The 22,545-nt window shown below is 57.2% G+C and overlaps 2 protein-coding genes across 2 annotated transcripts; one reads left to right on the top strand and one right to left on the bottom strand.

The window, feature by feature from the left end:
• Positions 1-448: 448 nt before the first annotated feature.
• On the top strand, positions 449-14,494 carry VOLCADRAFT_103652 (uncharacterized protein). The gene is made up of 20 exons (XM_002947979.1): positions 449-842; positions 1,418-1,478; positions 1,773-1,914; positions 2,212-2,310; positions 3,451-3,564; positions 3,626-3,722; positions 3,979-4,107; positions 4,332-5,032; positions 5,299-5,725; positions 6,315-6,807; positions 7,536-8,190; positions 8,739-8,963; positions 9,122-9,374; positions 9,792-9,913; positions 10,398-10,709; positions 11,045-11,469; positions 11,857-11,989; positions 12,441-12,651; positions 13,068-13,299; positions 13,628-14,494. Exons 1-20 carry the CDS (start codon positions 566-568, stop codon positions 13,962-13,964), a joined length of 5,445 nt encoding a protein of 1,814 aa, XP_002948025.1. The 5' UTR covers positions 449-565; the 3' UTR covers positions 13,965-14,494.
• Positions 14,495-15,167: 673 nt separating this feature from the next.
• VOLCADRAFT_120525 (uncharacterized protein) lies at positions 15,168-22,441 on the bottom strand. Its single transcript, XM_002947834.1, has 17 exons — positions 22,365-22,441; positions 22,236-22,282; positions 22,026-22,155; positions 21,869-21,946; positions 21,682-21,793; positions 21,328-21,584; positions 20,322-20,693; positions 20,028-20,216; positions 19,402-19,593; positions 18,950-19,106; positions 18,356-18,465; positions 17,775-18,011; positions 17,466-17,533; positions 17,108-17,246; positions 16,773-16,934; positions 16,115-16,510; positions 15,168-15,936 (listed from the first exon to the last, which is right to left on the bottom strand). Exons 1-17 carry the CDS (start codon positions 22,401-22,403, stop codon positions 15,682-15,684), a joined length of 2,940 nt encoding a protein of 979 aa, XP_002947880.1. The 5' UTR covers positions 22,404-22,441; the 3' UTR covers positions 15,168-15,681.
• Positions 22,442-22,545: the final 104 nt, after the last annotated feature.

Raw genomic sequence — 22,545 nt, 5'->3', positions numbered from 1 at the left:
AGATGATTCTATTGCCAGGCGCCTAGAAGCTTCGAGTGTTGCGCGGCTGCCACCCAAGCGTGAGCCAAGGCCAGCGCTGCCCCGCTTGTTGTCTCCAAGCAAATCTACGCCACGCGGCTGGCTGGAAGATACCGACGAATTGTTAGTAGTCGAGCTCCGTGTTTCCTGCTGCATCCCCCGGGGACCAAGATACTTGCGCAACTGAGAGACATTAAGTTGGATGTCATCCCCGCTTGAATCGCTGCCGCTCATCCTAACCAGCTTTACATGATCTTGTATAATTAGGAGGTTTGTGGGTTATCCTTTAAAAATACGTATCTTGTAGAATGCGTCGGTCAACTTAGCAGAAAGTCAAATCCAACCTATGATAATACGGCACGGCCATGATCGGGCCGGCCTCGCCCGTCCTGACGACAGTGTATGGGCATTTTATCCTTACTTTGCTCTTCTTATCTGTGCTCACTGCGTATCATAACCTTGGAGTTGGTCCTCTGTCTTCAATTGTCAGCTCCAGGCGACTGCAAAACGTTTACCATACCTTTCAATAGCGAAGCTAATAAAAATAATGTCCTTAATTGCACGGCAAGCTGGTTTTGGGATTTTCCGCAACGCCCACGAGTCCGCCGCCAGAATACAGCGCTTGCGAGTACCCAAAACGGTACCCAAAGCCTGTCTATGCAAGCCGGAGGGGAGAACTAGCGGCCCCTCTCGACGATCGGTTCTCCTATCGGGGTTGGCTGTCATATGCGTTCCACAGCTCCTTGTGACGGACCAGGCCTCTGCAGGAGCCCCTGTGGACGTCCAGCAGGGTTTGGATGAGTATGAACGCCTCGAGTCTGAAGGCAAGGCCGGAATGCTTCGGTCCCTGTCTGCTGCGTGCAATGGGTACGGGCGGGGCTTTGGCAGCCGCATGAAACAAGCACCTAAGCACCCCCGTGCACTGCACGTCATCACCCAGACCGCCACTTCTACTTTAACCGCAAGGTTCTCTGAGAATGGACACTTCCACGTTTCATCTCTCAGTACATGCAGTCACACTTAATATTATTATTCAAACTGCGGCCCGTGTTCTAGGCTAGCCCAGTAGGTAGGCGTGTCGTGTTCATCCTACAAGCTAGAACGATGAAATCTTAACCCTGCTCGGCAATCCGTAAGCACGCATTGGTCCACACTTTCATCTGAGCCGTGGTGTGCGGCGACAAAAAGGTTGAAAGAGCCCAATGCGTAAAGCGCTTCGCTTTGAGCCTTTTATGGTGGCAAACGTTGGCTGCTTGATGGCAGCCAGTACTTACCCATGGGGTCGCGGACAGCAGACGTTAGAGGTTCAAGCGGTTCTCAACTACCGCATGGTCTGTTTGTTTCTCGTGAAGGTTGACTTCCGCGTTCATACACCCCTTGCTCGCTCCCCTGGTTGCAGGAAAACTGAACTCGTCGAAGGCCTTCGAAAACATTAGGGCCAAGCTCAATTTCAAGCGGGGGTGCGTGTCTGTCTTATTAGCAATCGACTGCTTTGACAACAAGTAAAAGGCCACCGCTGTGGAGGGACATGGCTGCTACACCACCATTAAGCAGCACCACTGAGATTGGACGTCCAGTGATTAAGGACTGACGTCCAGAGCTGCGACGGTTTGTCGTCAGCGCAGTGAGAATACGAACGAAAGAAAGCATGGCAAACGCAGTCACATGGCCATGGGCAAAGTGCATGACACTGACTGAGCATGACACCGTATGTACTGATTTACCTGCTCTCTGCTTACTGTTGCTGCCTGCAGCCTTGATGGCCGTGTGTACGTTAAGAGCACGAAAGGCAAGATGTTCGCAGTGCGGCTCGACATGGAAACACCGGGAACGATGTTGATCCGGGACATGGAATCAGGCGAAGTGTACGGGCTTCAGACAGAGGGTTTCCAGCAGGTACGTAATTGGGGAGGGAAGGTGCGAGCCGCTATAGCGCACCCGCTCAGGGATGCTCCAACTTGATACGCGGTGTCGCGCAGCAGCATCCATCGTTTTTGTTATAGTGTGATCCGCTTTCCCAATACAATAAGCGATTGAGATCAGGTGTTTGTTGTCCTTTCCTTAGGCGGCACTTCTGAGCAACAATAACTTGTGTTACCTAGCGGTGTGAGTACCTTCAATGGACGCCTTTTGACTGCGCCTGAGCTTTTCGTAATACCTCTCCGTCTCCTGCCGATCATCTACCCCGTTAAGATCGACTTGACGAACGACCAAGTGGTAATTGCGCTGTTCGCTGACGGCAACTGGGAGTCAGCCATGTCGCCCATTACCTTCGAGGACGACGACGGCCAGGTGAAGACGCTAAAGCTGGAGGAGAAGCTATTCCGGAACTTGCCCGGATTACTATCCTCTGTGTCTGGAGATCAGGCCGAGGAATGAAGTGTATCTGGTTGGACGACCGCGCAACTGAAGCATAGAAAGCCACTCGTATCAGGTTTTGAGATGCTTATGTCTAAGGTGGGACGTCAGTCTGGTCGGTTAGGGTGACACGCCGCCTAAGAGCCCTATGGAACTACTGAGCTGTTGCAACCTTTGCTCGGGACGTTCAGGCTAGTTGGGATTTCTACCATGATCTATGTCAGCTTAAATAGCCATGTCATTAGCTCGACATAAACCGTAGTTGGTGCACTTTAAGGTGCTTGGGGGGCCTCCACTCTGCCAAATGCTGTTATGCGGGATTTTTATTTTGTACGGGGTCTATGCGGTATGGGTACTGCAGGCATGGCAAGCGGTTTTATCCAAAACGTGTTTTCCTTGCTAGACGCTGTTCCTGGTGTTATATGTAAATCCGAAACGGTATAGCATAAGGCCGTAAGCATGCGTGTTGGCCCATAGCGATACGCATGGCCATGTGCCAATGGCCCTACATGGATATGCACAGAGCAGGAGGTGCATACAGCAGGAGATACCATACCTTCGTGGAATACGAATTCTTATATACGGGATTTGTGTGTGTAAAGATTAACAGCGTGTGTAAAAATGAATCGCTCCAGGGCCCGTGGGACGTCGTGTACAGTTTCTTTAAGTCAGCATGTCGTTTACATTTCCCAATCTTCACTGCTATATGTCCACTGCGTCCTGTATAGAACACACCTATCATTTGCACAAAAGCTTAAGATTTGGAATTACATGGAATTACAGTTGCCGTGACAACTTCCTTTTAAGGCTTTGTCTTAGGGATTACATTTCGTCAAAATTAATTCGATCAGGTCAATGTAGCCCTTCCTCTAAAAATGCCTGTGATGGCCCTTTCTAGCGCGGAAGTATCAACGCAGGCAAACATCTTAATTGGCATCTTAGGTGCCGCATCTAGTGGCAATGATGTATCACATACTGCGCCTGAGCTACTTCAGGTGGACCCTCGCTCATTGATCAGTTGGCCACGGTCTTGCTTGTTACCTGAACTTTGCAAATTTCACCTTTGGTATTCAGGATCTTCTTAGCAAGCCTGCAGCAAATCCGCATCTGCGCAAGCTTGCGTATGAGGTCTGCAGGCATGCAAACTTGACGGAAACAGATTACTGGAAGCTATGGGAAAGCATAGCGGTGGGTTGATGCGGTGCTTCCTGCCTTTGCAAATCCTATCTGACTTACCTATACTTCACAGAGCGATGTAAACAACGGCGACCCGGAGGTGGTAGCAGCTGCGTTGAGGTCACTAGCTTGCTTACCATCCTCACAGCTGGCCGATCGTCTTGTAGTTGGTGAGCATGGGCGTATTAAGGGGTGGTTTAGCTGCGCTGATCCGGGTTATACACGGCTCAAGCCGCGTTTGGCACTACGCAGCGCAGGGAAGCGTACGAATGCCTGAACCAACGCCTTTGCCACTGCATGGACATGGACCACCTGCACCCTGCCATGCATGCATACGCAAACCATTGTTTCTGCGTGAGCATTTCGGTCCTGGCCACCTGTGTTGTAGCCTTCCTCAGGGGCCTGCATCCCCTCTGTCAACCCCAGGCCAACTCTCCGAGCTGCTGAAGCCGTGTCTTGCAGCAGAGGCGGCGGTGGTGCGGGCTGCGGCGGTGCTGGCTCTGTCACGCGTTCTGCTGCTGCTTGAAGTACAGCAAGCGGCAGCCAGCAGTGCGGGTAGGTGCAGAAACCGGCTAAATGCGTCTTCAGTGAATTGGTTGCAACATGGACTTTATGGGGGGCCATGCATGACGGCGAACTGTATCTGGCACAGTGCCCGTGACGCCGTCCGCATGTTCTCCTGGGGCCCTGCACGCGGACGACTGGGGATTGTCTTATCCTGCTTCGGGGTTGCATTCCCACGGCGCTTTTCCCTGTACGGTTTGGGTCGCCGTCGACAGGACTTGCCAATGCATACGAGGTGCTCTGGGATGAGGTGATGGATTCCCTACTGGACGAGCGGCCGTTTGTGGTGGGCCAGGCCGCAGCAGCCGCCTCCCAGCTGCTAGCGTACGGCATTGCCGGCGGCGTGGGCGGTTTTAGTGGCGTCTATGATGCCGGCGGCGCCACAGCAGCTGGTGCCTATGGCGACTCTAGCTCCTTGACTTCCTTCATGCTTTCTCGCATTGCCGACCGCGCGGCTCTGCGCCTATCTGCTGCATTGGGGCCCGTGCTGGAGATGTGCAGCATGGTACCAGGGCCGGGTCAGGTAGTGGTGTGCGAATTGCTCCTGGCGCTGACACGCCGCCTGCTGACGCATCCATTACGCGCTGCCGCGGTCGGCGCGGTGCCATGGCCCCCACCGGCTGGCGTCCTGGTTCCCAACCTGGCATCCTTGGTTACCTCCGTGGCTGCGTACCTTGCCAACCAGATGCAGTCCGGCGACGCGGCAGCGCGTGCAGAGGCGTGTGGTACAGTGTTGGAACTGGCAGCTGACCTAACGGCGGCGGGTCCAGCAGCAGGGGGCGCTGCAGCGGGGCTACCGCAGGGCCTTATCCTGGGGGCGGTGGACGCGCTGATGCAGCTGCGGGAGCGGGAGTTTGTTGAGGCGGGCCTAGGGGACATTTGCGAGACACTTGCGGACGCGCTGCCGGCGCTGCTGGTGAGTAGGTGTGCTGCCTACATAGCTTTTTAGGGGATGTCGCTGCTCCTGCATGCTCCTGCAGCACTAGTTTTGTTTCACTTTGCAGGACGCAATAGTGCTGGCAGTGGTAATTACTTTCATCATCAATCCTGGCATCCTTTCATGGCCGGCAGGGCGCCACAGCCAAATTACGTGGACATGCTCTTGCTGCCCTTACTGCCGCGCCTATGCCGGCTCTGCTGCATCCGGTCCTCCGTCTCCTGGCCCATTTCCCTATCCCGCAGCCCGCAGCCCGCGCTGACGTCTTGCGAAAGCTTTGGCCTCTAGCTAGCCGCATCGATGACGTGTCACGTCGCGCCCGGGTGTTCTCCATCGCGTGGAAGGCTGCCATTGCCTCTGAAATGGACTATCGCCATGGCAACGTGCCACAGCCCAGCGGCACGGCAGGGCTCCTAGGGGCGCCGGCGGGGCCGCCGCCACCGCCCTCGTCAGCTGGCTTGGATCCATTGGGACTCCTAGCAGACTTGACGGTACAGCCAGCGGCTGTTGGTGCCAGCGAGGGAGGAAAGGCAGGAAAGGCGGCGAGCGTCGTAACTGCGGTGCCGCCGTCGTTTCGGGTTTCGGCGCAGCTGGAGGAGCAGTACCTGGGTGCGATACTGGCCGGAAAGGTGCCTGCGGCGGAGGCGAGCGGAGCTTTCACCGTTGCGCAAGGTGTGTTTTAGGTGGCCCCGGCCATGACAACGATGAGGTGTTTTGAACTCCGAGTGTCGAGGTGCCGACAAGTGATAGCCAGGGGATAGGTGCATGTAGCCTTGTCATCCGCATTTCCGAAGTCGGACATGTGGCCGCTTCAAAGCCTGGCGTCTACCTGCCAGGCTTGCTTGGGGTCTCGAGGGTGATGTTCCCAATTTATAGCAGTGCAGACAGCTCTGTGGTGGGTCCGTAATGCGGGGTCCGCGTGCCATGCACGCAACCGGGGCTTGGAGACAGCCGTTTGCCCGTTTCCAACCTTGACGTAATCACTCGGACGCAACTGCCATTTCAGTGGTGCGTTGTCCTCGTCCCGTGTGGGATTGCCTCTCGGATGTTAAGAGTAACCATCCGCAGGTATGCTAGCTGCCTGGCTTTAGGGTTGAAGCTGGTGTGTTTTGCGGCCGCACTTGTCTATTTCCTAGGTGTTTTTTTCCTGTCTTTTATCGCGTCCCATCCACACCTGCTCTCCTCTCCTCTCCTCCGGGTGTTGCCATGGCACTCAACGGCTCGGTTGCGATCCACTGACAAACACCTGCAAACTGCGCAGCATCCGCCGCCGTGGCTTCGGGCCCAAGCAGCAGCTCACTGCTGGGTAGCGTAGCTTCCATGACGCGCGCAGCTCCTCCTCCGCCGCCGCCGCTATCGATGGCGCGCCCGGATTCGATGCGCAGCTCCGCCACCAGCACGACCATTGACAGCGCCAGGGGTGCCAAGCCCGAAAAGGAGAAGGAGAAGAAGAGCGGCTTTGCTGGCCGCTTCTTCCGCAGCAAGGTCAAGGCGACGAAAGGCGAGTCTGATGGGGACCATGGGGGCGTTGCGGCAGCAGCGGTAGCGGCGCAGGAACAAGAAGCGGCGGCCAAGAAAGAGGAAGCAGCGGCGACGGCGGCGGCAGCCGCTGCCGCTGCAGCGTCGTCGTCTCAGCGGACGGCAACCCCCTCACCCCTTAAGCCCCCACCGTCGCCAGCTGGCAGCGCTGGCGGCGCCATGGTTTGGGCCTACACAGCCTCTGCCGGTGGCGCAGCGGCAGGGGTCCTGGCCAGGTGAGAATCCTAATGGACCATCGCCGGAGGGTCTTTGGATGCTGTAGCCTGGCTGAGTGCGTGCATTAAGCAAGGTCCTGTGTGCTCGGTCCCGTGCTGGTGACCTCGTCGCGACGATCAGTATGTGTGTATATCGTACCTGGTCGAGATTGGGTAAATCCTGGACGTGCAAATTCGCCCCAGGGAGGTTAAAGGCTTCTTACTGTCTTCCAAAGCAACAACGAGGGGACCGCACAACTCGGATAGGAAAGGGATGAAGAAAGAATAGAAAGGAAAGAGAGAACCAAGACCACAAGACCGAACGTGCTACGGGAAAGTTGCCGTCCAGTTGGCGTCTAGTTGACGAGACCATGAGATGTGCCTTAACTCCCAAACCTGGCATGCGGGATCCCACCCATTTCACTCGCCTGCTTCATCCACATTTGACTAGATTGCCGACGCACAAAGTGTTTTTGTCCACGATATAGATGCCCGTATCGCCGCAAGGGTATATCCACTGTTCCTTAGAAACACGCTGCCTTCCGATGCGTGCTCTGTCCGCCGCCGCTCAAGCCTAACTGCATAGCTTAGACGACCTAACTGTGGCGCCTATGAAGCGCCAAGTGGCGGACTGCCGCATCGGGGTCTCATGGTGCGCAACCGCCTGTTCGCGCGCCACCCTCACGGTATCCTTGCCCCAATACCCAACGTCTGTCCATGCCGTCCCCGCGTCCCCCGCTGCCTCCCAGGCCATCTCCCGCACACGCCACACTACGCCACGAGCTGCTGCAGTGTTTGTTGCAGCAGCTTGTCCACCACCCCGCTGCCGCCGTAGCCGCGGAGCTGTGCGCGGAGCACGCCGCAGCTGTGCGCCATGACCGCAACCCGCCCACTTACTGTGCCGCCGGCGCCGCCGCTGCTTCCACCGCCGCCTCCTCCCTAGCGCGCCGAGTGGCCGACACCGTGCAATGGGTAGCCATGGTCGGCAGGGTGCTGGCAGGCTCAATGGCCTGCACGGGTTGGGAACCGTACGTGGTGCCTGCAATCACCACAACCCCCAGCACGCCGCCCTCAGGCTGTGTTCCAGTTGACTTCAACAACCTCACTGCGGATCTGTGGCTGGGGGTGTTGCAGGCAGCATTGCAGGCGGTGCGGTCCTCACAGGCGTTGCTAGGGCGCATGGTGGCTGAGGCGGTGGAGGCCGCGGCAGCGGCTGCTCGCGCAGGGACGCAGACGAGCGCATTTGCGGGGTTGGGTTATGGCATGCCGTATGGCATGGCGACAGGTGGCCCAGCAGCAGCGGTGCAGCAGCAGCAGCCGGAGGTGACGGATGAGGCGCACTACCGGGGGTTGCTGTCGTACCTTCAGGAGCAGTTTGAATTGCTTCAGGGACTTTTGCTGAAGGTGCGTCAGCGGACAGGATTTCACAATGCCCCTGCAATCTGAGAAAACTGAAACCCTTGGTCGTGTACCATTTGAAATTTTGCTTTGTCGCATTGCTGGGTCTTAGCACGTTACATCAACTTGCTGGTCAGTGGTTGAAGCTTCGCATTGGGCCAGGTCAAACAGCCCGCGCGCATGGGGAGGAATTCCTTGGACACCAACCCATATGGGCAAACGAACCATGTCCAAGTTCTCGTCAGGACCGTGACCACCCAGCATCCGCACACATTCAAGCACGTGCTTCCGCACCCTGATTCCTGTCACACATTCACACATCCACATTCATAACATCCACCGACTCATTAAATCGAGACCGCTGAGCCCTCTCGTTCTCTCCGCTCAGCTCTCTGAGCAAGAGAGTGGCTGAGTGCTTCTCTTGCGTGCGCACGTCCTCGATTTACACGGCCTGACCCACGTATAGTGACAAAATCCCCAACCCCCTCTATGCGGCGTTGCCCATGTGATGCTGATGATGCCTCCCCGGCTCCCGTTGTCGCCCGCACTCTCAGCTGCTTTCTAGCTGGGCCGCCCTCAGCGCCTCCGCCCGGCCACGCGTGGCCTGGGTGGCAGCCCATTGTCTAGCGCTACCGGGCCACTGGGACCACAGGTGGGAACTGCTGCTGGAGTGCCTGGACGCGCTGCTGGTGTACGGCACGGACGTGCTGGCGGCCAGCAGGCGGCACGACTTGCTGGGCTCTGCGCTGGCAGGAGGGTTATTCAAGGCGGGGCGTCAGGTAAGGGAAGGAGGCGGCTAGAACATGAACGCCGGTGGTGCCTTGTGGGTGAACGATTTGCTTGGATAGGTAACGCCACTGGGCTTCTTACCGCCCGCTGTCGAGTCCTGCCGTCCCGTCCGCGATGGCCTGACACTAAACCGACTGGCGGCGTGTAGGCATGGACCGACCCCACCAAGCCCTTCCTGTTCGACATAGCCTCCGCCTCAGCGTTGTGCGAGGCGCCCGAGTATGAGGCGCTGGGCCTGCTGGTGGCGCTGACAGCACTGCAGCAGCTGGCGGCCCGGCTAGTCAATGCGGTGGCAGAAGCGGTGCCGCACGGCCACGCGGGTGCGGCACACGGCCAGGCAGTCGCGGTGGCGAAAAGATTGGAGGTGCTGCTACGACGGTTTATTGGCACGGAGCTGGCAGGTGTGCGGTCAGGCCGGTTGCGTGAGATGTTGCGGAGCGGAATGTGGCCATGGCGGAGCGAATATGCGTGTAGAAGGGCCAGGATGCGGTCCTTTGACGGTGTTTTAGGGTGCTCATCTCTTGCGCAACACGTTGCCGTTTCTGCCCTTGCCTTTGCTTGCGCTGACCGGGCCTTGACTACTGTTGCATTTCTTGTTATCCTGCCCAGTGCATCGTTGCACTCACCATCGGCTGCTTATGCTGACCGGCTTTTGCAACGGCATTGGCGCTGGGTACCGTAATTGCCTGGTATCGCGTGTTACTGCCGTTCTACCTGCCCTCCTGACCCGGCCCCTGAGTCTCGTCGCGTGCCATGCCTGTTTGCCACGGAACCGCCCCGTATGGCGGCACAACTATTGTGACGACGTGTATTCACAGCTGCGCCACACGTGCGAGATTGGTGCAAGCGCATCCTCCGCTGTCTGACAACGATTATGACCTACACGCCGCCAGTAAACTTGCCGCCGTTAATGGCGGCGCTGGGAGTCATTGCCAAGCAGGTACGGACGGTATGCTGTAAGTAGGTTCGGCTCAGTTGGCTGGAGGCTGTGTGTGTGTGTGTGTGTGTGTGGATGGGGGGTACAATGCGTCGGTCATGCGGCAAGAGGGTTTTTGGGTAGATGCGTAGCCCGTAAGATTTCTGGATCTTACCACCTGATGAAGATGGGGAAGAGCTCCAAGCTAGAGAGCTTCGAGTGCCGGAGGCAGCGAGGCGGGATGGGAGTCATCCCGGACTAGTGCACACAGTCCGCCCGACAGTGTTGGAAGGCGTCATGGGAGCGTTTGCACCTCCCTTGCATGCACCCACCTTCTGGCCTCGCGGATGCTTTGACCAAAAAGGATATACGATGCCAGATACATAGATTTATAAGACTCGACACGGAAGGGGGGAAATGCTTGCAAGTCCCGAGTTAATATCACCTGCAGCTTTTCCAGGTGAATGTTTGTTCCGTAACGCGGCTTGTCGTACGTCGCACTGCGCAGGAACACGAGGCGGGCGGCTCCGCCGCACCCGCGGCTCGCGAGGACGATGATGACTCATCCGACGCTTCTTCCGGATATCATCCTGTCGACGGGCAGCCGGAGTTGCCACCGGCGCTGGCTGCTGCCGCTGCGGCGGCGGTGGCAGCCGCCACCGCCTCCACGCAGGCACAGGGTCTGGGACACGACAATATGGCGGTACCCATGTCCAACGGCACAGTGGGCAACGACGAGGGTGCAACTGCTGAAGGGGCTGCTGCTGCTGAGGAGGAGGAGGCTGGGAAGCGGCGCGCTGCACCAGGCAACTCCTACCTGGTAAGGGTAAGGGAGAGAGCTGGAGGGCAGCGAGAATGTTTAATGTTTGATGTTTAATGTGGTCAGCGGCGAAGCCACGCGCCACGCAAGCTATGCAAGCGGGTGGCTTTGGGCTATGGACTATTTCATCCCGCTGACTCTTTGCTGTCGCTGCATCGCCTCATCCCAATTCCGGTTGGCGGTATTGGCTGCCAGGGATCTCATGTTCAGCATCGCGCCTCATTTGAACGCATTCGCGTGTCCGGAGCTTCCCAGTCGCTCTTTTCCACTGTGCCCTGAATCTTGAGGCAGAGCTGCAAACCTCTTCCTTTGTTTGCCCGTTGTGCTGCCGCCAGGTTCGCTCAGCCGCCGCTGACGTGCCCATGTGGGGCTACCCCTTCGCGCCCCTCTCCGCCATCGCACTCCACAACTCCAAGCGCGCCCGCCGCCACCGCGCACTGTCACAACACCTCGCCGAAGCTGCCGTAGCGGCGGATGCGCAGCGGCCCATACTGGCCGCCGCGCTGCGGCCGCTGCAGCAGCCTGAGGACAACCACAGTGCCGCCACCACATCAATTGCATTGGGGCCCGTCCTGTCGTGCCGGAGCCAGTACCGGCTTGACAGCGAGGCATTCTGGTCTTCGCTACCTCACACGCATAGCCCCTGGCAGGAGCTCACAGGGCCTGCAGATCCGCTGCTGCTGCGGGGCTGCTACGCGCAGCCCAGCAAGGCGCGGGGTGATGCGGCCACTATCGTTATCTTTCTGAGCGCAGCAAACAGGTGGGTAAGGGCCGCAAGCGATTCGGGCTTGTGGTCATTGGGAGGGAAAGCACCGTGGCATTTTTAAAGGGCCTTTACTATTGGTATTAGTTTACTTCCCAAACACGTCGGTATAGGACTGCCTGTCCTCTTGGTTGAGCGGCTCGAGTCCCAGCTGCGGTCCCGGCTGCGGTCCCGGCTCGAGTCCCGGCTGCGGTCCTCTTTTTTTTGCAGCGGACGCATTTCTGCCTTCTAACTTTATCCACACGCACCATGTTAAGATGGCTTGGTCCTCCAACCCCCTTCTCGACTGTGATGGGAGCGGGGCTCCATCTTACCACCCTCACCTTTACAGCTAACCGTCATCCTCCCTATTTCCTGCTGCGTCCTTCGACCGTTCGCCCTCAGGCTCCCGGTTGACATTTCCGATGTGGAGGTTGCTCTTAAAACCAGCGGACCGCTGCTGTCCAGTACCCGCCGGGCGGCCGTCTGGGAGCTGCCCAAGCTGGCAGCGCACGACCGTGCAGCAGCGTCCTTCACGGTGAGCGGTGGCACGCCACTTGGATGGGAAACGGCCCGAGGGGAGGTTGGAACCCTCCAGGGAGAAGTAAAAGACTACCTTGGGCTAGGGTGACCGCCTGCTCGGGGGCGCGAGCACGGCAGCACATCTGAGCGCTGCGCCGGTGTCCTTGCTAGGGCAACCAGTAAACCGCACCTCCTTTGTTTCATCGCCAGGAGCCAATCACCCTTCTTTCGTGGCCATCCCCGCGTTTTCATGTCTGGGCTCGGCTTGGTAATTTCTCAACGCCCCAAGGGACGGCTTCATTTTTAAACTCTTACTGCACTCGGGCAGCGTACCCTTTGCGAGCGGGAGGCGGGGAGCCCCCTTCACCCGCTACAGAATTCCCCCATGCAGTATGTGAAGCCCATCTTTACCTTTGCAAACCTCTTCGACCAGTCGCTAATCTGCTTTGGGCCTCCCTGGACCTCAGTTCAAGGTGCTGGGCTACGGTAGCATGCAGCTACATGCTCGGCTGCAGCTGTGCCAAGGACCGGCCCGCACCGACTGCACGCCGCTGCAGCTGGCATGCCTGCCGCTGGAGGTGCCGGCTGTGGTGCTCTTGCGGCCCCCCAGGCCGCTGCCGGAGGCGGCTGAGTTCTTCAGGGCATGGGGAACCTTGCCCGTGCGAACGGAGCTGTCAGGTGGGGTGCGAGGTCAGCAGCACTGGCACTGGCAGGGGGCAGCAGGGCCCCGCGTTGCCGTCGGGACAACGACCGCGCATGGAGGGCAGTTAGGGAGGCGTGAAACGGATCTGGGGAAAACGGGAGTCAGTAGTTTTCTTATACGCCTGAAGCGAGCGCGGTCTATTCGCCTATCCCTGAACGCTTGCTTGGGAATGCGAATATGTTGATGGGACATAGAAGGCGTAGACAGAACATGTGGATGGGAATCTAGGGATTGTTGTGGAACCGAATGCCACAGAAGAGCCATGATGAGCTGTGTCTTGTTACTGTGCTGCACTGCATCCGCGCTCCGCATGCCCGTTGGCCGTAACCATCGCGGCATATCACCTGCAATGATGTCGTATCCCATGCCCACTTCAATGTAATACACCCAGGCGTCTGTACCTGGCCAGGCCTTGAGGGCGGCGCGCTGTTACTATCGGCATTGCTGCGACAGCCGCTTGGCTGCGTCTGGCTGCAGCACGTCCCGGCAGTGTACAGCTTCCAGGCGGCCTTTGCGGCGGACACAGCGCCAGGAGACAGCTTGGCGCTGGTGGTGACGACGCAGCTGATGCCCCCGGCGGCACCTTGCATCAGCTCCGAGACGTTCTGCACCTTCTCCATCAGGTGAGGTCTGTGGTCAGCGGGGTGCCGCGCGGAGCTGTGGTTGTGTTTGTCGAAGGATCCACAGGCTGCAGCAGCGACAGTTTGCAGCGAGAGGAAATGGGTACTTGGTCTGAGGATTGCTTGGGGGGAGCCCCAGGGGTCCAAAAAGGAGGTAGTGGACGGATAGCCTCTAGAAAATGTTGTGGATGCCGTAGGCCCGTGGTGCGGCCCTGGGCAGGAGGGCAAGAGCCCCACAAATTGATTGAAGTTCAGAACATGCTCCCTAATCCGACTGCCTGAATCCTGCTTGCCGCACACAAGTCCTCTCCCTCCCACCTCACCCTCTCAGGTCCTCCTCTCCAGACCTAATCCTCTCTCTCCAGAGTGGGGCCGCAGCCTGGCTAGCCCAGCTCACGTCTGGAACCGCAAGTCTAGGGGTCGCCAGCCGCACTGTGCAGCCCGCTGCCAGCGGCAAACCACCGCTACACCCCCGCGTGGCCGCGCTGCTGCAATCCTATAGCGCCAGTGCAGCACAGCTCGAGTCCACGTTTTTAATGCCCATGGCGTCGTTCGGCCTTTCTGTGACGGAGCCGTCCGCTTGGGGACCCATTACTGCCACGAACACGGTAATGCTGAAGAACACGGCATTGCAGGAGTGGCAGCGGCTGCAACGACAGGTGGCGTAGGAACGCTTGCGAGAAGTATGGCTGCTGCATAGGATCGATCGGGCTAAGTGATTCTCTGTGTGGCGGAAAGAGTATGTGAACACTGGTGTGTAGAGGGAAGAGCCTGTGAAGGATAATCTAAGTGGGGGATGACGCAAAGCCAGGCTGCTGAGCGACGGCGCCGCGCGCTTGGGAAAGTACCGGGAACGGCAGCCGTAAGAGGTGACTCAAGGAGGATCGTACCCAACCATGTGCAGTGTTGTCGGTTTCCGATTTGCGCTAATCGTGAGAGCAGGTGAGGATATACGCTCATGTCTGCCTGCGACAGCTGACCACGGGTGTTACGTGTGGTCTTTTTCAGGAGAGAGCATCTCTCCTTGTATTCTCGTGACGTTGGGGTGCTTCACGTGCGGTGGTCATGTATGACGTTAGCTCAGGGCTGATGCTGTTTCGGCGGGCAGCGCGAACAGCGCATGCGCGGGCAGCTAATGGCGAAGCCAGGCTTCAAAACAACAAGGCCATTGATGATGGATTTGAACTGGCCATTCCGGATTGTTCTTTCCTATTACAGAACATTACCTTATCCGCCTATCATCGACTTGGAAGTGTCCGCCCCAGTACCCAGACAGATTACCAGTACGGTTTTCATTGGGAGAGTCTGCTTTATTGGGTGCTGTTTGCGCCGGCAGGGCCTTCATGGCTGACACTGTCACGTGCCTGGCACCTGTTGTTAGGCCAGCAGTAATCTTTCGGCCTCTCCTTCCTAGGGTCGGCCTGCTCAAAGCATCAAGGTGCGTAGCGTATAAGGCCTGCGAGGCCTTCAGCCGCCCACTGTCAATGGGTTCAAACAATATTTTTGCCGCGATGGAGGAAATGCTAATGGCGGTGCACGAGTAATAACTTTACCGAAGCGAGCTCCGTAGTCCGGCGAGATGATGTCAAGAGCCCGTAGAAATAACCGGCGCTGTACTGCTCGCGTTGGGCGACTAGGTGGTGGGCGGCTAGACCTGAGCAGCACCCAAAAACCTATTTCTTCGTTCATAATGTGTACCATCCAGTCTGTCGGAAGGCCGTTTGGCGGCTGGAGTAGCGCAAGCCTTGTTGAGGCTGGTATAATAAACCACGGAAACTCCGGATTGACTGCCGTCAGGTAATGACTTGCCCGACATAACCGATTCAATCCCATGACGGACAATTTCAATCCTATGACGAAAGTTCATGTGTGCAGTACATATCGTTTTACAAAGGAGCAGGAACCCTGCTTGAGAGGCCGTCTTAAAGGACCCTGGCATGGTCTACCGACGTACCAAAAAGGAGAGCCATGCTGGTGTACCTTCTAAGCCATTCACTCCGTGCTGCGCCTTCCCAAGTTTCTCCCCCACCGCAGCAGCAGTCATATCTCAGCTTCAGCGACATCACTAAAAAGTGCCACATGTGGTGAAAAGGACGTCCGATTCAACAGCCTTTGCAGCAAACATCGCCAGTGCAACTAATGCCATAAGCCAGACCGACGTTTGCAAGGCTGTGTGCACAGGAACACTGCTTCATTCCTCTGACCTACAAGGTGACCCGGAATACCCAGGCTCGCCCAACATCCCTGACTTGTCTATGGCCCGCAACAAGCTGAGCCCCTTGTACTACAACAAAGCGAACTGTGAACAAAAGGAAAGTGTTCAGTCCAAAGTGCAACGTCGAAAAGACCTCCCGACGGGTGAATATGCTCTACCCAGTTTTGCATCTACTTCATGCCAGTCGCCGCAGCTACCTCAGCAGCGAAGTCGTTCGACTTCTTCTCCAAGCCCTCCCCGAGCTGGTACTTGATGAACCGCCGCACCGAAATCTTTTCACCAATGGCTGCGATCGCCTCCTTAATAGCGTCCGCCACCGTCTTCGAAGGGTCGGTCAGGAACGGCTGGTCCAAGAGGCACATCTCCTGGGCGATCTTCTTTGCGCGACCCTCGGCAATCTTGGCGCGGATCGCTTCCGGCTTGTTCTGCGAAAGGTTGATACATCTCCATGTCAGCCACCACATAGTTATGAGCAAAGAATTGTGGCAGATAAGCAGGTCCACCTGTCAGCCATACAACCTGTCGCTGCTTCTTGCCATCTGTGAAAGTTGCAAGGCTGCTCCTTCCCTCCCTCCCCTTTCTCTGCCCTCTCCCGCGTCGCACCTTGAGGTCCTCACGCCCCATCTCAATCTGCTTCTCCCGCTCAAACACCTCCGCCGGGATGTCGTCCGCGCTCACGTACTGCACGTTCTGTCCAGCCACAATGCCCATGGCAATATAATTGACCAGCTCGTTGAACTTCTCCGAGGCAGCCACGAAGTCCGTCTCGCAGTTCACCTCCAGCAGCACACCAAGCCGGCTTCCTGGGTGGATGTAGGATGCAATAACACCCTCCGCCGCCACGCGGCCAGCCTTCTTGTCCGCCGACGCCAAGCCCTTCATCCGCAACCACTCGGTGGCCTTCTCCATATCGTTGTTGCACTCCGCCAGCGCCTTCTTGCAGTCCATCATGCCAGCGCCCGTCTTGTCACGGAGCTGCTTGACTACGCCGGCCGACACCTGAACACCAAGATGAGGTGCAGCGGTGATAAGATGAGGAACAAAAGTGAACTAGAGAGAGATGTGTGGTTCGCAGTTTTGCCGCTTCCACGCCGGCTCGAAGAACTGCTCCCGCAACACAGCATGCAACGGTGTGGCCTTGCTGCTAAGTGACCCTACACCAACAGGCATCGTTGAACATACTAGACATACGTCGCTACCGGCTGCGCTGCATACGTCTCCCCATTGCTGGAACCTGCATCCAGCTGATGGCCGCTCCCACCTGCACTGCCGGTTTGGCCTCCACCTTAGGCTCTTCCTTCTTGGGCTCCTCAGGCTTGGGGGCCGCAGCCTTGGCTTGCGTCTGCTGGGCAACTTCGGCAGCGAAGTCGCTTGACTTCTTCTCCAGGCCCTCACCCAGACGGTACTTGGTAAACCGGCGGATCTGCATGCAGGTGTGAGGCATACATCTCCTCCTTGCTGAACGGCCTCTCCTGAACCCTTTACGCGTTTGCACATGCAAATGCTTCGTTGCTCAAGGTGAAACTGACGCAACGTTGGAGTCCTCACTACATGCACCCAACAAATATGCCTTTGAAAAAACTCCATGATGCACACCTTGATGTTCTCGCCCACGGCGGCAATGGTCTCCTTGACGAGATTCGCCACCGTCTTGTCGGGGTCCGACAGGGTCATCTGGTTTGTGAGTGCCATCTGGTTCTTGATCTTCTCAAGGCGGCCCTCTACAATCTTAGCCCTGCATCCGCCACCAACAAAAGCAACGTAATCAAACCACAGCCCTACGCAGATGAACCAGCAGGTGCCAGGGCCCCATTCCTATCGCAGCCGGTGCGTACGGAAGGCAACAACCCTTCTGCTCAGGCCGCTCTACAGCCACGCGGAGGCAAGTGGTTAGAATACCCGAGCCTCATCAAAGACAAATGACCGTCCGCCTCCGTCTGCCAACGAACCGAACCTGATGGCCTCCGGCTTGTTGGCCAGGTCCTCCTTGCCCATCTCCACCTCACGCTCCTTGGCCAGCAGCTGTGAGCCCCGGGCAACATTGAGAGACGGGCCGCGTTAGGAGGCAAATCGGGAGCAATTAAGCCAAGACCCGCCCGCATTCCTGACGGGTTGCCTCCGCCAAATGATCCATCTTAAGAGCCCGAAACAGAAACTAGAAGGTCTGTGGCCCAACCGTTTAAAGATTTATCAAGAAAGCCTCCGCCTCGGCCGTTTTCCATGCGCGGTAGACAAGTGCATTCAGTCGTTCCAAGGCACTTACTTCCGCGGGCACATCCTCCGGCGAGACACAGATGCAGTCGGTCGCTGCAATGATCATGCCCAGCTCGCCCACGAGTGCCTGAAACTTCTCAGAGGCAGCCACGAAGTCCGTCTCGCAGTTAACCTCCAGCAGCACACCCAGCCGGCTGCCGGGGTGGATGTAGCGGGCGACGGCGCCCTCAGCCGCCAGCCGGCCGGCCTTCTTATCCGCACCCGACAGGCCCTTCTTACGCAGCCACTGTCATCATGGGAGCAGGGGAAAAGTGCGGCTGAACCATGCAAACCTTCCGCTGCATTAATTATAAAACGATTGTGACTTATTACGATAAATGCGCTTTCGCTGTTCAGATCCTTAAGATAATGCAGGTTCACGATCATAACATCTGAATCAGAGATAACCTTTCCATATGACATTACAGCTAGGGCATCGCGTTGCCAGGGTTGCACGAGTCCAACGCAGACTACGAAAGCTCGTGTGGGCACACGCAGCAGGAACACGGCAAAATTCCCGACCAAAAATGAGACTGACTCCACAAGCCGAGCACCCAACCCCCAACGAGGCGCCGCGCCCTAAAGTCACACCTCAGCAGCAGCCTCCGCGTCACCGCCGCACTCCGTCAGCGCCTTCTTGCAGTCCATCATGCCAGCGCCCGTCTTGTCACGGAGCTGCTTGACATCGGAAGCAGAGATGTCTGGCGGGCGGGAGGGACGCACAACAGAAGACACTAACAAAAGAGGCCAACACCAAAGAACAATGTAGCGAGCTGCCACGCAGGGAGGTGGCACGCCAAAAGCAAACGCCACCAAGTACAAGTTGCACGAACATACAGCCAGCACACCGCAGTCGAAGCAACATGTGCTGCAGATTTACAAACCCACATAACAAATTCCCACGGGGCATCACCGCTGTTGGCGCAGTTACCGCAAACTAGCTTCTTGACCGACAATGTTTGTAACTGTAAGCACTGGCATACAAATTGAAGCCAAACGCAACGTAACGTGCGCCTCCTTGTGTAACAGTCGTCGCCAGAAAGTAAAACGTCAGTTTGCACACTGATCCCGTCTATAAACCGCTCAACACTAGAACCATTTCCAAAATGGCACTAGCCCCTATGGTCAAGGAGTCTTGCATGATGCGTCGCGAGCGCTGGTATGGTCGTCAGATTTGTTACTGACTTTGCACAGCAGCAGCGAGAACAATGGGCCGGCGCGCAGCACGGGCCGGCAGCTCCGCCTCCTCCGTGTCGTCGTCCAGCAGGTCCTCGAGGAACTCCCGGGCGCGGGCCTCCACATCGCCGTTGTACAGGTAGATCGGCACGTCCTCAGTGTCCTCCTGTCAGGAGCAACAAAGCACCAAAACAAATCAGTATCGTTCGCGCTTAAGCAAATCCTGCTGCAATTCCGAAGCCGGTTAAACCCCAGCAGCAACAGGAATTCCTATGCGCATCAAGCAAGCTGCATTTTGTTGCAGTTGATGGACGCCACCTATTGCCAAAAATCATTCTACGTCTTTGCTACTTGCACGATGTAGGGTGTGGTCACGGAGCATAACCAAGCAGGGACCTTTGTCAGGACACATTTAGAGGATACAAGCTCCCGCCAGGTCCATCCAAGAACGTAACACTCACAAAGTCTGGGCGCTCAGTGAACTCTGCCTCGCCCCGCTCGTTGAACGACATCTTCAGGCCAATGCGCTTCAGCACATCCTTGGGAATGGACTCGTACATCTCGGTGTTCCAGTACTCCACCAGCTGCACCTCATCGCCGTCGAAGTCCGTCTCCGAAGTTCCCAGAATTGCCAGACCAGAAGACGCCTCCGTCTGCATGACGGACGAAAATTGCAGGCAGGTGATGGAACTTGACGACATCGCCATTATCGCCTAATTGACGGCCAGCTGTAGCCAGCTTCTCATCTCATCTCACCAGAACATGACGCACATGAAAAGAAAACCATTTAAACGCTTGTAACCACGCATTCCAACTATTGAATGCTAAGTTACGCTGCACGCAGTCACCCGATAATGCCGGAGCGAAAACAAGGAATATTAGCAGAATAAGCATGAATGCAAATGCTTGCACGGCGCGATGCCATCCGCTTACTCTTTCCATTACAATCATTACCCCCCATCAGGCCCCAAACCAGCGCAGTAGCGTTGACTTCTCACAACATCACGTAGGATGCAGGAACCTGCGAAGTGCCTATGCTGTGTCCGTTGGGACCTAGCCTGCATCGCGCCAGGTGCAAGGAGCTTACCGAGCGGCTGGGCAGACCCAGGGGTGCGACCTGGAAGCCGTTCTTGCCCTTTATGAGGCCGGTGCGCATCTCTGCCGTCTCGTATGTGGTGTCCGCCTCCTCCAGGCCCTCAGCGCTGTAGCCCTGGTACTCGCTGGCGTCCTCCACGGGGCTGCTGCCCTCCACCTCATCCTCCCCCTCCATCAGGTCCTCGGGAGCAAACGCCAGCACCTCCTCGTCCTCCGCGAAAGCCTCCTCCAGCAGCTGGTCCAGCTCATCATCCTCGCCTTCTTCAATGCGCTCAAAGGCATCCACCGCCTCAGCTGCAACGTCCTCATCCGTGAAGTGGGTCAGCGTGATACCGCGCGGGTCAACCAGTTTGCTCTCCAGCACGAAGGCCGGCACCTCATCGCCTGGCTGGTAGAACTTCTTAATATCGAGTTCGTCATCGGCGAGCTCGACAAACTGCGGCATCTCGAACTCCGTGTCAGCCCACTCCGCGCGCAGGGCGGCCTGCGCCTCCTCCGGCAGCGCCGAGGAGGGGACCTTCATCTCATCCCGCGCCAGCAGACCGGTGAACTTCTTGCCATTCCAGTCGAAATCCAAGAACAGGCCATAGTCCTCAATGCGGCTGACCTTGCCGGTAATCTCCTCGAGGTAGGCGGGCCCCTCCAGTTCGTACTTAATCTACACATGATCGTGCATTACACAGATATACATATTCATGATTAAACGACCGCCACCATATGGGAAACTATAACATGGGGGCGTATGGACTGCGGCATGCGGCATGCGTCAGCAAGAGAGTAAAACAGGAAGCTTCCCCGTGCTTCAATTATGCAGAGCAGCTTGGCGATGTCGCATCAGGACTTGCTCCGCGAGGCCGTCGCATGCATCCAGGAAGCATTTAAGCCTCCTACAGCTCGCAAGTAAAGCGCACTACAAACCTGTAGGTTTTTTGAGTGAAACGACAGAAAACCAAGGTTTTCTGTGTACTTGCCGAGAGCGTACTCGGTTGAATGTCGTTGGTGCGTACGGCAGCACCGTACAGGGCTAAAGTAAGTCGCAGGAGTGCGACGGAAAGAGTAATTTCGCGAGTTCATAGCGTCAGTACTGACAGATGTCCGCAGCGGCTTCTGCCCTAATCTACAGCGTTCAGAAGCAGGTCGCTCGGTAACCAGGCTCGCCCCCTCCCACGGAAGCAAGCACAACTTTCCTGCCTGTAGGTACCCCTCCGTCTGTAAGACCCCTAAGCGATAAGGCAACTACTCAAGAAAACGCGGGGAACTCGGGTGCGGCATTGCTGTGCCGACATGCGCACCTCGGCTGCGTCCAAGTCGGCCTCCAAAGCAGCAACAGCCGCCTCCGACAGCTCGCCCTCGTCATCCATATCCATGACGAAGGGAATATCCTGGAAGCCAGGCAGGTCCGCATACACCTCCACTTGACCCTCCTCCAGTTCCACCTCCACCTCGTCCTCCTCCTCATCGTCACCCCCATCAGCACGCTCGTCAGCGACATCCACGATGTCATTGGCCACTTCCTCCTCCTCAGCAGCAGCAGGAGCCGCTTCACCGCCTGAATTAGCATGAAGTCGCGCGGTAGGGTCTCAGTCCGCATGCCAAGACCCACAAGGTGTGGCCAAGTCCCAGATATGTACGGCCTTTGCTCCCACCTGACGTCAACTCCAGCGACACACGCTTCTTCGCGGCATCGACGTTGAGAACCTTCACGGTCACCTTTTGCCCACGAGACACGACATCCTTGGCGTTCTTCGTGAACCCGGCCTACAAACAAGAGGGCGGATGGGGTCAGTGGCTTGCTCTCTGCCACAACCCAAGAGATTAACCTGTCCTGCTTACCGCCAGCTTTGAAATGTGAATCAGGCCATTGGTTGAGGTACCAATGTCGACGAAAGCACCGAAGTTCTCGACGGCCGTCTGCAATCGTAACCAGGAAAAGCTTTTGACGCACCTTTTATCCACAAAGGCATCCTCAGTTCAGCTTAAAATTACGCACCACGGTACCCTCATACTCGGCCCCCTCCTGAATGTCCTCAAGCCGCAAAAGCTTCGCCGGCTCACTTGCTGCGGGGGCCTCCGCAAACACGCGAACCGATGGCCTCACACCCTTGAAGGCCAGCTGCCGCCTGCTCATGAGGGAGGGAAAGAAGTTGAGCCCGAACCCTTTGCCCGCAACCTCCATGGTGCGCCGCTGCCACAACCGTACCTGCCGGCGACGGGGCGCAGGCGCGCCACGATGTTGCGGCCATGAGCCTGCAGCATAGATGACAATTAACTAAGCTGTAAGTAAAATATGGAGATCAGTGCAATTTGGACTACGGATGCAGATATGCACCTGCGCAGAGGCTTTGCGGCCCAATTCCCGGCCGAGCATCTTGTATGTGTATGGTGTGAATGAAAGAGTCAAACAGACTCTAAGGTGGAGGATTTAATGAAGACTTCGACCGGGAATTTGGCCCTGGGAAACTCATGGCTCCAGGAGGGTGCGAATTTCCTGGCGCAGAACAATTGGACCA

The sequence above is a fragment of the Volvox carteri genome, assembly GCF_000143455.1.
Source record: "Volvox carteri f. nagariensis unplaced genomic scaffold VOLCAscaffold_8, whole genome shotgun sequence".
Taxonomy (NCBI): Eukaryota; Viridiplantae; Chlorophyta; class Chlorophyceae; order Chlamydomonadales; family Volvocaceae; genus Volvox; species Volvox carteri.
The sequence above is the reverse complement of the archived record's forward strand: the minus strand, read 5'-3'. Positions and strand labels throughout refer to the sequence as shown.

Excerpts from the sequence above, each read along its gene's own strand:
- VOLCADRAFT_103652 (XM_002947979.1), top strand. The coding sequence starts at position 566 with ATGTCCTTAATTGCACGGCAAGCTGGTTTTGGGATTTTCCGCAACGCC. Across the intron at positions 3,565-3,625 it reads AGCTATGGGAAAGCATAGCG|AGCGATGTAAACAACGGCGA; the intron begins GTGGGTTGATGC and ends TATACTTCACAG. Across the intron at positions 4,108-4,331 it reads AGCGGCAGCCAGCAGTGCGG|GACTTGCCAATGCATACGAG; the intron begins GTAGGTGCAGAA and ends CGCCGTCGACAG.
- VOLCADRAFT_120525 (XM_002947834.1), bottom strand. The coding sequence starts at position 22,403 with ATGCTCGGCCGGGAATTGGGCCGCAAAGCCTCTGCGCAG. Across the intron at positions 20,694-21,327 it reads CCGACTTGGACGCAGCCGAG|ATTAAGTACGAACTGGAGGG; the intron begins GTGCGCATGTCG and ends GATCATGTGTAG. Across the intron at positions 18,466-18,949 it reads TCTCGCTGCTGCTGTGCAAA|ACATCTCTGCTTCCGATGTC; the intron begins GTCAGTAACAAA and ends CCCGCCCGCCAG.